Here is a 14609-nt window from a genome sequence, read left to right as displayed (position 1 = left end):
GGACATACATGGAGATGCACTCTGAAGTGTCAGCTGTCATGGTGACTATGGAAACTCATTGTCAGGAGGGGACAGGTTAGATACAACTAATCCATCCACAGCCCGTTGGGGCGCGCTGGGCGTGGCCATCCCCAGTTCAGTCTCACAGCAGTGCTGAGGGGAGACAGCAATCTACATGCACGTAGCTAGAACACAGCCTTTACAATAATGTTAAAACTCAATAGTGTTTTTTTTTTAAAAAAGATTTATTTTTATTGAAAAGGCGGATATACAGAGAGGAGAGACAGAGAGGAAGATCTTCTGTCTGATGATTCACTCCCCAGGTGGCTGCAACGGCTGGAGCTGAGCCAATCCGAAGCCAGGAGCCTCTTCTGGGCCTCCCATGCGGGTGCAGGGTCCCAAAGCTTTGGGCCGTCCTCGACTGCTTTCCCAGGCCACAAGCAGGGAGCTGGATGGGAAGTTGGGCTGCCTGGATTAGAACCGGCGCCCATATGGGATCCCAGGTGTGTAAGGAGGGGACCTTAACCACTGCGCCACCGCACCAGGCCCAATAGTATGTTTTCTAGTAAAAGTATTAAAATGTTAACTAGCTTACTCTGAATTCATCCAGTGGCTGCCCCCAGGGAGGGAGCCACAGACTCCAACTGGGCTAGCCAGCACATATCCTTTTGTCCTGGATTAAAGAATTTGCCACAGCAGAATGCTGACATTTATAAATCCTGGGTAGAGTACATGTGTAGTGGTTATGTTGTTCCTTATACTTCTGTGTTGTTTCTGAAATTAACCAAACCTGACAGTGAGGACTGCAGTGAGCTCTTCAAGAAGGAAAGTGACAGATTCTCCAGGAAACAAAGTCAAGGCAGTGGGACAGGAGGCTTCCAGTCCCGACTGGCGGGCAAGATCCGGGAAATCACAGTAAAGACTCCAGCATTCTGTGACAGTGATCAACTCAGCAGTCTCTTACCAACCCTAAAAGGGCCTGAGGCCTTAGGGTCAGGTGAGGATCTGTAAGCTGTGTGGCAGGGCCCTGCCAAGACTGCTGCAACTAGAAATGTTCAACAGGTAAGACACAGTTGTGAGCAGCTGCACCTGTCACGTACACATAACCTTTTCCAGCATTTGAGCTAAGGTTCAGTGGTCAAGGGCCAGAAGGCCAAGCCAACTGGAGACCAGGACCGCCACCCCCACCTTCGTGCTGAGGCTGGAAGGTGGCGGCCTGAGGGAATGAGCTGAACTTGGGACTGGGGACCAGACAGGGCAGGGTGACTGCCCCGCAGGAACCTGTGCTCATATCCCAGAACACAGAGAGGTGCCCATTAGCTTGACTCCCGGAAGAGGACTGAAGGTCCTTTCAGGGGCTGGAGCCGTGGTAGCTGCTCCTCTTCTGCTCTCACTCCCTACTACTCCCATTTACAAATGGCCTGGGAAAGCAGCCCAAGTGTTGTTTGGGCTGCTGTACCCACGTGGGAGACCCAGATGAAGCGCCTGGCTCCCAGTCCTGGCTGGTGCAGCCATCTGGGGAGTGAAACAGAGGATGGAAGATCTGTTTCACTTTCATTCAAAATAAATCTTAATTATTAGACACTAGGAAAACATCTGCCACAAAGCCTGACGGGAGAGATCTGGAAGAGGTGGCAGTGCTGTTTCCCAGTCTGCTCTAAGTGTCTGCGACACAACAGGGGGCAGCAGAAGCTTAAAGTGGGTGATGCCAAATCACTGATTAGGGCTGGTGGGGTCAGCAACCGTGGCCAAGTCTGGGCCATTGGGCAGTGGACAGAAAGGACAAATATCACACCCAACAGCTTTTCCACCAGCATTTGATGACAGGAGGGGGTCCCAGGCCACCTGGAGGATGTAGAATTCAGCCATGTGGAGGGGGCAAGTGAGGCCAGTGGCAAAGGTCACAAGGTACTTTTCAGAAGTCAGAGCGTGGTGTAAGATGGCAGTGTCCCAGGGGCCAGCCCAAGCACCCATGGGCTTTGGTGTGGGAGCAGTGGTGCTGGGAGGGGGTCTGGGCAGCCTTTGCCCTCCTCTCATCTAGCAGGCAAGCACTCACCATCTTTTTAGCTTTTAGAAGTAGAGGTTCCTGGGCCTGGTGGCGTGGCCTAGCGGCTAAAGTCCTCTCCTTGAACGCCCCAGGATCCCATATGGGTGCTGGTTCTAATCCTGGCAGCTCCACTTCCCATCCAGTTCCTTGCTTGTGGCCTGGGAAAGCAGTCGAGGACGGCCCAAAGTTTTGGGACCCTGCACCCGTGTGGGATACCCGGAAGAAGTTCCTGGATCCTGGCTTCGGATCAGCACAGCACTGGCCGTTGCGTTCACTTGGGGAGTGAATCATCGGATGCAAGATCTTCCCCTCCATCTCTCCTCTCTGTATATCTGACTTTCCAATAAATAAATAAATCTTAAAAAAAAAAAAAAAAAAAGAAGCAGAGGTTCCTAATTTCACAACCAGGAAGCTTCTAAGTCATGGTCTGGCCGCAGTGCCCTGGCCCTGTGAGCCAAGAAGGGGGGCCAAGGCGGTCCCAGCCCCCAGCTCCCTCCTCCCCTGCCACTGCACCAGGCCCTCACACTATGTTCAACACCAGGTCTCAGGGGAATCCTGGGCCTTTGGATATGGCAGCCATGGAGCGGAGAATAATAAGCGATGCACAGAGAACTTTGGAGAATGTTTTTATTGTTTAAAAACCATAATTGAAGTTTCAAAAAACAGAACTGAACACATGTCCCAACTCCAGTGCCCTACTCCCTAGGAGAGCACAGGCTGCCCTCCCCTCCTCTGCCTATGCCACTAGCCAGGACCCTGCCCTGGGGAGGCCTGCAGCTCTCCTGTCGCTGTGTGCCAAGTCACCGGCTGGGGAAGGGCTCTGGGGTGAGGTTGGGGGCCAGCTCCCAGTACCCCTCACCTCACCCCCTGCACGGATGCAGTCTGTGAGCTGAGTGTGGGACAAGGTGGCAGTTCCCCAGGCGGGGGTCCCCGCTCACCCACCCCTCCCCAGCCCCCCCGCTCAAGGGAAGCTATCATCGTCATCTTCTGCCATCTCCTTGGCAAACTCCAAGTCCTGCTGCTCCCGCTCGCGTCGCTCCTGAGGAGTGGGAGGAGGACAGTGGGGTCTCACTCAGGGCATCCCTAGGCTTCTGAGCGGCCCCGGCTTCCCTTTGCATCCAGGAACCAGCGCTTACCTCAGCCGACTCCAAGTCCTTGTTGTAGGATTTTGGAGGGAACCTCATGGCCTGGAGCACAGTGGGGAGGGGAGGGAAGAAAGGGGGATTGGCTCCTTAACACAACAGCCCTGTATGTACCCTTAGTGTTCTGCAGGTGCACACAGCAATGCCTTCCTGGGCACTCTCCAGGCTGGCCTGGCGGGCAGCTCTGCCGGGAGGAACTATGACAACAGAGGTGGCCAAGGCTGCCCACAGACCGAGCAGAGCCTGGCAGGCGGCCCTGCAGGGAGGGCAGGGGTGCAGGAGTGGGAGCAGTGGTGGGAGGTGGGGCAAGCCAAGGGACCACACACAAAAGCCCCATGTCCCCACGTCTCACACACTTCACAGCAAGGTAGCCATTTCCTGGGAGGAAGGGACCAGTGGGAACCAGTGGGCAAATGCTAACAGCAGCAAACTACCCGCCACCCTCCTGGCCCTATGCCTCAAACAACTTAGACCCTGCCAAGTGCTGTAGGCGGAGACTTCCTCCAATCCAGCTCTCCCTAAACCAGGCCGGCAGCCGCCCATAGAGGGCAGAGGTTGGGGGCAGTCCCAGGGCTTGGGGCCAGGTCCAGACCGGGGCCTGCACAGAATCACTGTGAGGCTCCCCCTGCGGAAGCGCCCACCACAGGGAGCTGGCAAAGTCCTCTGATCCCAGGCATCTCCGCATGGCGGATGTGTGGGGAGGCCTCACCTTGACAGACATGTTGTGGATGTCCAGGCAGAAGGAGATGCGCTGGTGGAAAGCCAGCTGGGGCTCCCGTGTGGAGTAGATGTCAGTCATCTCCTTGGACTGCACATAGCCCTTCTCGTGATTGATGCTGGCCTCGATGACACCGTCCCGGATGGCCTGAGTGTCCCCCAGACAGCAAAGGTCACCACCCAGGCCCAGCCTGTTCCTCCACCCTCACAGTCTCTCTCTCTCTCTCACACACACGCACAGATAACTGCCTGGCTCTGCAGTGAATGATCTGCAGGCCCTCAACCGACTGTGCCACTCCTCTGCCTGCTCACCACGTGGTCCACCTCCTACTGCCAGCCACGAGCAGGAGGGCCACGACCTGAGCCAACATGGTGCCCGCCCCAGCCCACCTTGGCAACAATGAACTCGGCATCTTCTGGGCTATCCAGCTGTAGCTTCTGGGCGATGTCGGCCAGGGAGATGCGGGAGTAGGAGAGGCTGATCATGCGCACACCTGCAAGAGGGGAGGGAGCAGGGTGGGCACAGGCCCTCGGCTCCCTCACATGCACCCCCAGGGCTGGTCTCTGGAGAAGCCCCAACTGGGTCCCATTCCTCCAGCAGCTCTGATCCATACCTGTCTTAATCACATTGTGTCGCAGCCGGATAATCAGGGTGTAGGTCCCATCTGCTTGAAACTTCTCTCCAAACTGATCAAGGACCTGGTTGAACTTGGCTAGGTTTCCTGTTCTGACAGCTGCAGGGGCACAGGAGTAGGTAGATGATGCAAATGGGCACGGGCCTCCGAGGCCGCACAGGAGGGTCTGGAGGAACCAGGAGTGTAGGCTTACCTTGGGTCAGCAGGAAGTAGGGAGTGAGCGAGCGCTTGAGGGAGGGCTGGCGGAACTGCAACCGGTCAGGGATTTCCCCAAGCAGCAGCTCCACCACGATGAGCAGCTTGTGCACCTGACAGAGGATATGGGAGCAGTGGTCAGGGGCCACTGAGGACCAAGACAGAACAGATCGGTGTGGCACAGACAGGCATCCTGAGCCTGGCTGTTACGGCCCATCCTTGGGAGCCATGTGCTGGACTGGCTGCCCCAGGCACACAAAGCCCTAGGCTTCCTGCCCTGTGGCCAAGTGGTGGACACTGCTGTCTCTTCCATTCACTGGTGCACTGCCCAAACAGTTAAAATGGCCACACCTGGGCCAGGACAGAGCCAGGGACCAGGAGGACAGAGTTGGATGGGAAATGGAACAGGCAGGACAGAACAGACACCTGTATGTGACGCCAGCTCCATTTCTGATTTAAGTATTTCAGGGTCTTACATTGCAAGTAATTCCACATCCTGCTTGTACAGTTTATGAATCTGAAAAGCTTTTCCTTCTTGAAAAAGCTCTACTCAATTTTTAAAAAGCTAGTTTAACTTTGTCTTTAAGATCCCTTAACTAAAACAAACAACTAAAAAATTTGCCTTTCTCTGCCCTTCTGAGCAAACATGGATTGAAATCTCCCACAGCACTGACCTGACTAACCTGCACATCCATCCTGCTCCCTGTCCATGGGGAGTGGGGAACCCAGGACGGCGGGGGGGGGGGAGTCACCAGATGGCAGTGGGGGAACACTAGGCATATACTCCAGCTGTGCGCTGCGTGACAAGGCTCTCCGGCCCTTCTGAGTCAACATTCCCTATCTCTTTCTGACATCTTACCACTGACATACCTCTGCTATCCTTTCCTCTCTCCCAGGGCCTCACTAGCAAGGACAAGTCAAACACTTGGGTACTGGTAACTCTCAGTGGCCAGGGCCACCTCCCGTACGAAGGCTTCCCTCGTTCAGTCACACCTGCTGCCTGATGGGCAGGAGGAGAATCAGGGTTTGTCAACACAATGCGGGCCCACCCCAGCCCCATCTGCCCAAGAGTACTCTCCACCTCAAATGCCAGATGTGCCATTGGCAGCTGCCCACAGCCACCCACAGCAATCCTGTGCATGGGCAGAGTTTAAACTGCGCTGCAGGCCCCTGAACAGGGACACACAATGGAAGCGGCTTCTGATGAGGGCGGCGTACAGGGGGGACGATCCTTGGGGCTCACCGTCTGCTTGAAGCCGACAGCCGTGTGCTGAGGGGCCTTGCGAAGTGCATTGGTCATCGTTCTCCGGGCCTCCGAGTACTCCAACTGGATGGCTTTGATTCGTCCTGGGGGTGGAGGAAAGGTGCATGGTGCCACCAAGCCCCTGGCAAACCCAAGTGCCAAAGGGGCCTCTCACATGTCAGTCACCCTTCAGGAAGAGACACGCCAAGACGAGCCTGAGACAGCCTCTGGCGGGCAGGTTAGACCCCCTGCTCACCTGTATAGTAGAGGTACCTGGCCCACTCATTGTTGTTGGCCTGCTCGGGGAACACAGACTTGGACACCAGCTTCTCAGCCTGGTCATACAAGCTGTAGTGTAAGTAGTTTCGCAGCAGGAGGTTCAGCAGCGTGGCCTGCCCGTCTGCGTCATGCCGAAGGGTGGCTGTCCGGAGCCTGGCATGCAGGAAACTTTAAGGACGAAAGAAAACAGAGGTCAAGGGCCTCAAATCAGAACTCTGAAACGTCTCTGAGCCTTCATTTTCTCCCAATCCCTAAAAAGTGATACAAGCTGCTTTTCTGGTTAATTCTGAATATTCAACTCTGGGATGCCTGCCCGCAGTGTGAGACACACAGCTTGCTCTCAGCTCCCGGGAAGCTCACACCTGAAATGGCCTGCATCTGTCGGGCAGCTGTGCAGCTGGTGGCAGGGGAGGAGACCAGGGGCTGTGCAGCAGGGATACCATGGTAAGGAAGGTGGTGATGCAACGCTAAGTGGCCTGGTCACCGCAGAGCTCACTGGGAAGGGTAATGCTTTGGCCAAGGCCTGACGGAGGTAGGGAGAGGGCCTAGGACATTGATGGGCAAGCAGAAGGCAAGGCTGGCTTAGTTGGGAATGGGGATGAAGGGCAGGAGATGCCAAGCAGTTGCCATGGGCCAGACCACACTCTTTATAAACTCTTGCAAGGATCCTGAGGGAAATGTGGGCCACTATGGACTGTTTCGCCGTTCTAAGCCACCACTCAATCTCCCTTAATGTGGAGTGAAGGGAAGAACCAGGGGCACATTTCTTAACTTCCCAAGAGCTACCCCTATGTCTTTCTACAACTGGCCCTCTCTCGGCTTGGGACATGTTGCTTGTCCCTCCCTCTTCCTGCTGGGCACCCTGTAGTTACTAGCTTGAAACCTTTGTCAAGTCCACACTTCTGCAGCAGTGACTGACCAAGCCCCTAACTCCAAGGATGGCAAATGAGAGAGCCTTGACCACATACCTGCGCACCACATCCAGCTTGTCTAAGAACTCATAGACCCGGGCATGGTAATAGTAACACTTCGCGGCCACGAGGTCCAGGGCACGGCGGTTCTGAGTACTGATCTTTTGCATCAAGTCATCGGAGATTTTCTGTGCCTGGAGAGAATCAAGCAGTCATTCCCCAAAAGTTACACCTAGGATCACCCGAGCTGGCAAATACCCTGTTGAGTACACACCCAGGAGAACTGGCTGTATCCACACCCAAACCTGCAGACAAACGTCCACAGCAGAAACAACCTGAGGACTTGCCCGCCAAGTCCTGGGGAACAAACCGTGGCATATCCATACAACGGAACACCATTCACTCATGAAAAGGGATGAAATCCTGATTCAGGTTACATGCAGGAACCATAAAGATGGCCAGCTAAGTGAGAGCAGCTGGCCACACAAAGCCTACAGATTGTGTAATCCTACTCTTATGGAATGTCCTCCATGGGGACAGAAAGCAAAGAGCCGCTGCCAGGGGCTGGAGCGAGGGGAGCGGGGAGGTGCTTATTAACAGGTCTGATGACTCCTTCGTTAATTATGGTAATGGTTGTACAACCTTGTGAGTAAATTAAAACCCTCTAAATAAAACCATTTAAGGGTGAATTATACCTCAAAAGCAAAGAGAACAGTGGTAGGGAAAGGCAAAAAAGAAAAGCAGGAACTTGGAAGTGGAATGTGTCACTTTACCTGTGCCTCTTACATTTTTGGCTGACAGTAAGCTGGCCCTCGCAGGGCAGTGGGGGCAGCTCTGAATGGAGCTGTGCAGTCCCCAGCTAACTGCCGTTTACTAATACCACGAGAGCTTACTGTCCGCAGATCACAGCACAAATATCCCCATGTGTTTAGTTGAAAGGGAGAGTGATCATGAGAGTGAGAGCCAGGACCTCCCGTTCACTGGTGCACTCCCTGGTGCCTGCAGTAACTGGGGTTAGGTCAGGCCCAAGCCAGCAGTTGGGAACTCTATCCAGGTCTCCTATGCAGGTGGCAGAAACCCAAGTACTTGGCAGGCAGCTGGACAGGAAGTATGTAGCAAGGACTAGAACCAGGCAACCTGAAATAGGATCCAAGGGATCCAGCATTAACTGAAACTAGTTGGCACTGTGGCACAGTGAGTCAAACCAAGGCCTGCAGTGTTGGCACCCCCCAAATGAGTGCTGGTTCAAGTCCTGGCTGCTCCACTTCTACTTCCTGGCAAAATTCCAGGGGATGGCTCAGTTTGTGGCTCCTGGCTTCCGCCTGGCTCAGCCTGGGTCGTTGCAGCCATTTAGGGAGTGAGCCAGTTGACAGATTTCTTTCTCTACCTCTCCTCTTTCTCTGGAACTCTACATTTTCCAGATAAATAATTTTTAGCAGGAGGCTGCTGTGCCCCAACACTCCCCCGCCCCAATATTTAAAACATACTAATTTATAGAATACTTTAAAGAAAAGGGATTAACGGATTTCCCAAGGCTGGAATAGGAACTCAGGTCTGCCTACAAACTTACTTCTACCCAGAGTCCCCCTGCTGGTATTGTGTCCTAGCTAGGTACACACTGCCAGCCCCCGCGCCCCGGGGCCTGCAGGAGCCAGGGGCCTCCCCAGACGAAGGGCCAAGCATAAACTCTGAGAGCAAAGCTTAAGAGCCCAGGATCACCTCTAGTTCTTCACCAGGGGCACCCGCAGCCTCCCCACTGCACAGGGGTCATCCACGGCCTTCCCACGGCCTCCCCGTGACCTCCCCACGGCCCGGGTACCTCTTTGTATCGCTTGCTGTTCATGAGGAAGATGACGGTGAGGAGCTGCAGGTAGGCTTCCACTTCAGGCAGGAGGGGCGCAGACGCAGCTTTGCCTGTGCGGGGACGGAACTGTAAATCGGCTTCGGTGTCCATGGGCTGGGAGGACAGGAGACGGCACAGAGAAGCTTGGTTAGTGGAGCGATCATGACCATGTGGCTCTGCCTGTGTAACCCCACTGTGCCTGGCAGCATGGACTATGGAGTGTCTGTCATGTGCAAGGACAAGAAACCACATGCCGCCTTCTATCTCCCAGTGCTTCTCCGAGCCTAAGACAGTGGGAGTACTGGGAAACCACTTGGAGCGGCGGGGCTTCGGTACGACACACAGGGGTGATGGGGTGATGGCAGGAACTCCAAGTGCCCACAGTCTAGACAAGACACAAGACCACCGCACTCGAGTCGTTGCAATCACAGGATTTTCGCACTGTCTCACAGGACTTTAGGAAGGTGAGATCAAGAACAGGAAGGTCAAACAGCTGTTTTTTTAGTTAGAATAAAGGAAATCTGCAGAAAGCTGATGTATATCCAGCGCTTATTTCCAGAAAGTCATCAAGATGCAGAGAATTGATGCCTAACAGCCACGCTGAGGCCAGAGAGGCAGCGGAGGAGCCACCGGCTGTGGGACAGCTCAGGGCTCGCTGTTCTGGCTCCAGCGATGTCCTGGGTTTACATCTAGTCATAAAGGTGATGGGCACCCACCACGACCACCAGAGGGCCTCACTCCTTCATCCACCAGTCACAGAGAAGCATGCCCCAAGCTTAGGCCATCTGCCCAAGTGCCACTAGTACTAGCTGCGGAGTTTGAATTTGAATCCCACTCCAGCCCTCAAGCCCATGCTCTCAATTGCTGCTCCAACGTCCTGACATGTCCCAGGCCAAAGGGCAACTTCTCCTGTGACAATGGACAAGTCACCCAATGCAGGGAGGGCTTGTGCTGCGAGGCAGTGGGGAGAGTCTGGAGGGGAGTTTCGCGAGGCCCTAACTCTAACGACACCACGGAGCACAGCGAGGCTTCCTCGGTGACTGAATAGGCCATTCCGGCCTCGCACAAGACAGGTCCCCGGGGCAGGAAACAACTACCCTGGGGGTCAGTCATCCAGCTGGCAGGACCCACTCACCTCCTCCAGAAAGGACAGCAGGAAGTCTCGGGTGGTATTATTGGAGGTGAAGAAGCCATGCACAGCCTTATACAGAACGTAGTGGTTGAGGCGGCGAGACGTGGAAGGCAGCATCCGCAGGGCCCTCAGCACGAACCGCGGCTCCTTGCCGGAGACGGCCTTCTCGAGCTGTTTCACGTGCTCCTTGATGTCTGTGGAGGACCAGACAAGAACAGGACGTCACTTCCGTTCCCCGTGTTATTGCAGGCAGTTATGGGGAGCCTTGTACATAGGGCAGAAGGTGGCCGATCACCTCTTTTGTCCCAGAGGATTAAGCAGTACTTCGGGATTCCGTACACTGATCTGTAACACACGGAGGGGCTGGCGATGGGACATAGAGACTCAGCCTGACTGAAGCCCTGGCTGCTCTGCCTGCGATCCCGCTAACAGCCTGGGAGGACAGTGGGTGATGTCTAAATACTTGGCCCCCAGCCGCCCACGCGGGAGATCACAGGGAGTGCCCAGCGTTGGACCCGAGCCTGGTTCGGCCCTGGCAGTTAAAGTCCTCTCTCTGTCCATCTCTGCCTTTCAAATAAGTAAAAAACACACTGACATTTATCAGGTATCAATAAAGGAAGACTAAATGGGAGAAGTCTGTCACAATTGATGAGTTTGAGCTCATAAAAATAACTTTTATGTAATGTTAAAAGTATTTGCATCAAATGTGATTAGTCATATTTTATTGTACTAAATGGCTCTGAGAAACTATATTGCTACTGTTTCTAAGTAAAAAGATACCAATATAAACATAGAAGACAAATAGCTAACACATTTGAAGAACATATTTTACTAGTATTTTGATTACTGCAAATACATTCTTAAGTACCAAATTAGCAGAATTTTAAAAATCCTAACAAATAATCATAGTGAAAAGGCATATAGAATTTACCTTCTAGTATAACATAAATTAGCATCGTTTTTTTTCCGGATAATACCCAACATAAAAAATTTTAAAAAATGGTAGACATTTAAAAAATGTCTACCATTTTTGGGCCCAGTGCAATGGCTCAATCTTCCCCTTGCACGTCAGGATCCCATATGGGCGCCAGTCCACGTCCTGGCTGCTCCACTTCCCATCCAGCTCCCTGTCTGTGGCCTGAGAAAGCAGCAGAGGATGGCCCAAAGCCTTGGGACATTGTACCCGCATGGGGGACCTAAAAGAAGCTCTTGGTTTTGGATCAGCTCAGCTCCGGCCGTTATGGCCATGTGTGAAGTGAACCAGCAGACGGAAGAGCTTTCTCTCTGTATCTCTATCTCTCTGGAAAGGCGAATTTACAATAAAGAGAAATAAATCTTTTCTTCTAGTATTTAAAAGTTTTTAAAAAGAATGATTACTTTTCAACTAACTGAAGGGAAGAGTAACAGAAAGGGACAGTGAAAGAAATCCTCCAACCACTGGTTCACACACAAGTGTTTCCAACAGCCAGGGCTGGGCTGGGCTCAAGTCAGGAGCCTAGAACTCCATCAGGGACCCAGCACCTGAGCCCCCAGGATGCCTCAGCAGGAAGCAGGGTCGAAAGCAAGGTAACCAGGATTCAAACCAACACTCTAATATATAGATCCCACCCCTTGTTCACCCTTCTGGAGTCAGATGTATAGATTCTGGGGATTTATACTGAAGTATAATCAAAGTGGATGTAGTGTATCAAGAGAACCTTGTTCACACCCAAGCTTGGTTTCTGATCCAGCGTCCTGCTAATGTGCACCCTGGGAAGGTGGGGATGAACACTCAGGTATCCGTGTCCCTGCCACCCACGTGGAAGAGCCGTGCTCAACTGCGGGCTCCTGCAAGTGTCCTACCCTTCCCTGGCTGGCCTCTGTGGACTGAGCAGCACCTGCAAGACCTCAGTCTCTGCCTTTCAGGTAAAATGAGAGTAAGAAGGAAGAAACAGCTGTAAACGCATTAGACAGTTTGGTGTGGGGTCAGGCATCTGGCTTAGTGGCTAAGACACGCACTGGAGCGCCTGGCTCCTCCTGACAGCTTCCTGCTCATGCAGGGATGGCGCTGTGTGTATCTGGGGAGCGGAAGGGAGCTCCCTGCATCTCTCTGATAAAACATGTACGGTGTTGACTGCTGCAGGATCAGATATACAGAGCAACAAGGGAATGCAGTGAGCGGGGACCATCCCTCACTGTGGCGCATTCAGCCCCGAGCACGGGGTGCCGGGGTGCCAGGGCCGTGTAACAATACAGTAACAGTCAGCATGACCACCTGCTTGTCCTGCACAGCACACCAGCCCATGAAGCAGGTACAATTATTCCATTTACACACACGGGGAAATCACATTCAGAGCTTCTACTTATCACCTCCATACTATGTCAGCAACAAATGTTTCTGAAATTAAGTGACTGTGGACTACACACAACACAAGATAGAAACACGTCTGTATTTAGTTACAGACACACCTAAACTGTATCTATGCCTGAATCTCAAGGGAAAGCAGTCTGAAAGCTCAAGAGGGAAAAAAAAAAGTCAGGGTTGAGTTTTCTCACTTGCTACTTCTCACACTTTCTGTCTCCACAACACACACACACATATCCAGCAGGTAAGGGCTGAGTGACCCCTCAGCCGCCGCCCGGCCTTCGTTTAGGGAGTGGCATCTTTATTAAGACACTCATCCTGCCGTCCAGCCTTCAGGAAGCTAGGAGCTGGTCCCGAGGTCCCAGGGGCAGGGCTCTGGTTATCCCCACGAGGAAGAGCTCGCTGGAGTGGACAGGATGCTGCTCACAGGGGGCTGCGGCAGGTCCAGCACGGCCTTAATTTGAGGAACAACAGGCTGGACATAGGGCAGGTGGCTGTTACACCTGGGTCTCACGGCCGATGCCTGGTGGGGACTGAGTCCTGGCTCTGCTGCCCACCCCAGCTCGCGGGCAGGCAGCAGGTGCGGCTCCAGCACCCGTGTCCCTTCTCCTGACAGGGAGGGCCTGGACTGAACCCCGGGTTCCTGGGGGACATAGGCGGAAGTGACCCTGTGGATGCATGTGAACGCTCTGCCAAATGAAGAGACAGGGAACTAGGAACAAGCAGAAAAAAAAGAGAAACTGGGAGACTGGTGTGCAGATTTTGGGTCAAGTGCGGGAAGTAGTATCAAAGATGGGATGCTGTCCAATAAAAGTGTGTGTATTTAAGCCCTTTACAAACAGGTGGGGGTGCACTCGGGGCCGTCCAGTGAGCTCTGGCAGATGGAAATGGCGCTCTCGCCGGGGGAGTGTGCTCAAGGCAGACTTCTTTCCCATACTCCGCTCTGGCGGACCGAGCAGGCCCCTGCTATAGGGGCGGGTGGGATTCTTCCATCGAGCCGGCACAGGGAGAAGGGAAGCGAGCTCGCCTGGCCCAGAGGGAGCCCTCACACGCATGCAATCCCGGAGAAGGACGCGGAGGCGGGCGGCCCGAGGTCGGAGCAGCAGGGAGCGACCCCAGGCCCCGGCCCCGCTGTCACCGCGGTCCCCTACCCTCCAAGGTGACGGTGTCCAGCTCCCGCTGGGAGTGCTCGGCCGCCGGCTTGCCGTCCGCCTCCCCGGCCGCCCCGGTGCCCGCCGCCGCCTCCTCCTTCATTTCCACATCCTGCGGGGCCGGGGCCGGCGGCGGTTCCTGCTCCCCTCCGCCCGGCGGCGGCTTGGCTTTGTCCGCGCCACGGCGCCGCGCCGAGCCCTCCTGCTTCATGGCGCCCGGGGTCGCGGCCTAGTCCGGGCACCGAGGCCGGGGCCTCGCGTCCGTCCTCGCCCCGAGGACCCGGAACTGAGCTCGGCCTGCACACGAGCGCGCGCTCGCGTCGGGCCGCACGATGACGGAGCAGCTGCAAACCCCTTCCCGGCGCACAGCTTTCTGGGGAGGCGCCAGGCCCGGAGGGCCGACGACCGAGCCGACCGAGGCAAGCGAAATCAATCGCCGAGGTGCAGGATGGAGGCGGATCTGCGAGGACGGCGCGGGGAGGAGCCGCTACCGGTCGGGGAGGAGCCGCTACCGGTCCCGGAGGTTTTGCTGTTCCTTTCTGCGTGCATTTCTGAGAATGTACACCAGAGGTCGCCCCCGCCAACGTGAGGTGGGTAGGACCTATCCGCGCGAGCAGAGCGCGATGACGTCAGTGGTTGCGGGGCAGGTTTGCGTCCTAGTCGCTCGAGCCGGGGGTCCCTTGGGAGAGCCGCCAGCTGGGGGCGAGGGAACCCGAGGCTCGTGCAGCTAGGCTGTTGGGGATGAGACGGAACTGGAGGGTCACCAGGACCTTGTGACATCCGCACTTGCTTACTACATTTTAGTTCAGGCCTGGGAGCGCAGGGCGTGGAAGGAGCTTTGCGTAGGGGTCCACTCCTGGGCTGCTCAGGGCCGGCACCGAGGGACCTGCCGAAGTCAGATCCAGAAGGCAGTCCAGCGGTTAGGACTCCAGCTGGAACTCCTGCGTCCCACACGAAAAAGCCTGGGTTG

The 14609-nt window shown here is 54.9% G+C and overlaps 1 protein-coding gene across 1 annotated transcript; it reads right to left on the bottom strand.

Moving 5' to 3' along the window:
- Nucleotides 1–2660: 2660 nt before the first annotated feature.
- PSMD3 (proteasome 26S subunit, non-ATPase 3) lies at nt 2661–14017 on the bottom strand. The gene is made up of 12 exons (XM_041000693.1): nt 13640–14017; nt 10148–10338; nt 8989–9126; nt 7227–7363; nt 6236–6426; nt 5980–6083; nt 4735–4849; nt 4521–4640; nt 4297–4400; nt 3899–4054; nt 3184–3234; nt 2661–3086 (listed from the first exon to the last, which is right to left on the bottom strand). The coding sequence occupies exons 1-12, from the start codon at nt 13848–13850 to the stop codon at nt 3009–3011; spliced, it is 1596 nt and encodes a 531-aa protein (XP_040856627.1). The 5' UTR covers nt 13851–14017; the 3' UTR covers nt 2661–3008.
- Nucleotides 14018–14609: the final 592 nt, after the last annotated feature.

This window comes from Ochotona curzoniae, unplaced genomic scaffold (genome assembly GCF_017591425.1).
Source record: "Ochotona curzoniae isolate NIBS_2020 unplaced genomic scaffold, NIBS_Ocur_1.0 scaffold_2453, whole genome shotgun sequence".
Classification (NCBI taxonomy): Eukaryota; Metazoa; Chordata; class Mammalia; order Lagomorpha; family Ochotonidae; genus Ochotona; species Ochotona curzoniae.
Note: the sequence above shows the minus strand (reverse complement) of the source record. Positions and strands in the feature narration are given on the sequence as shown.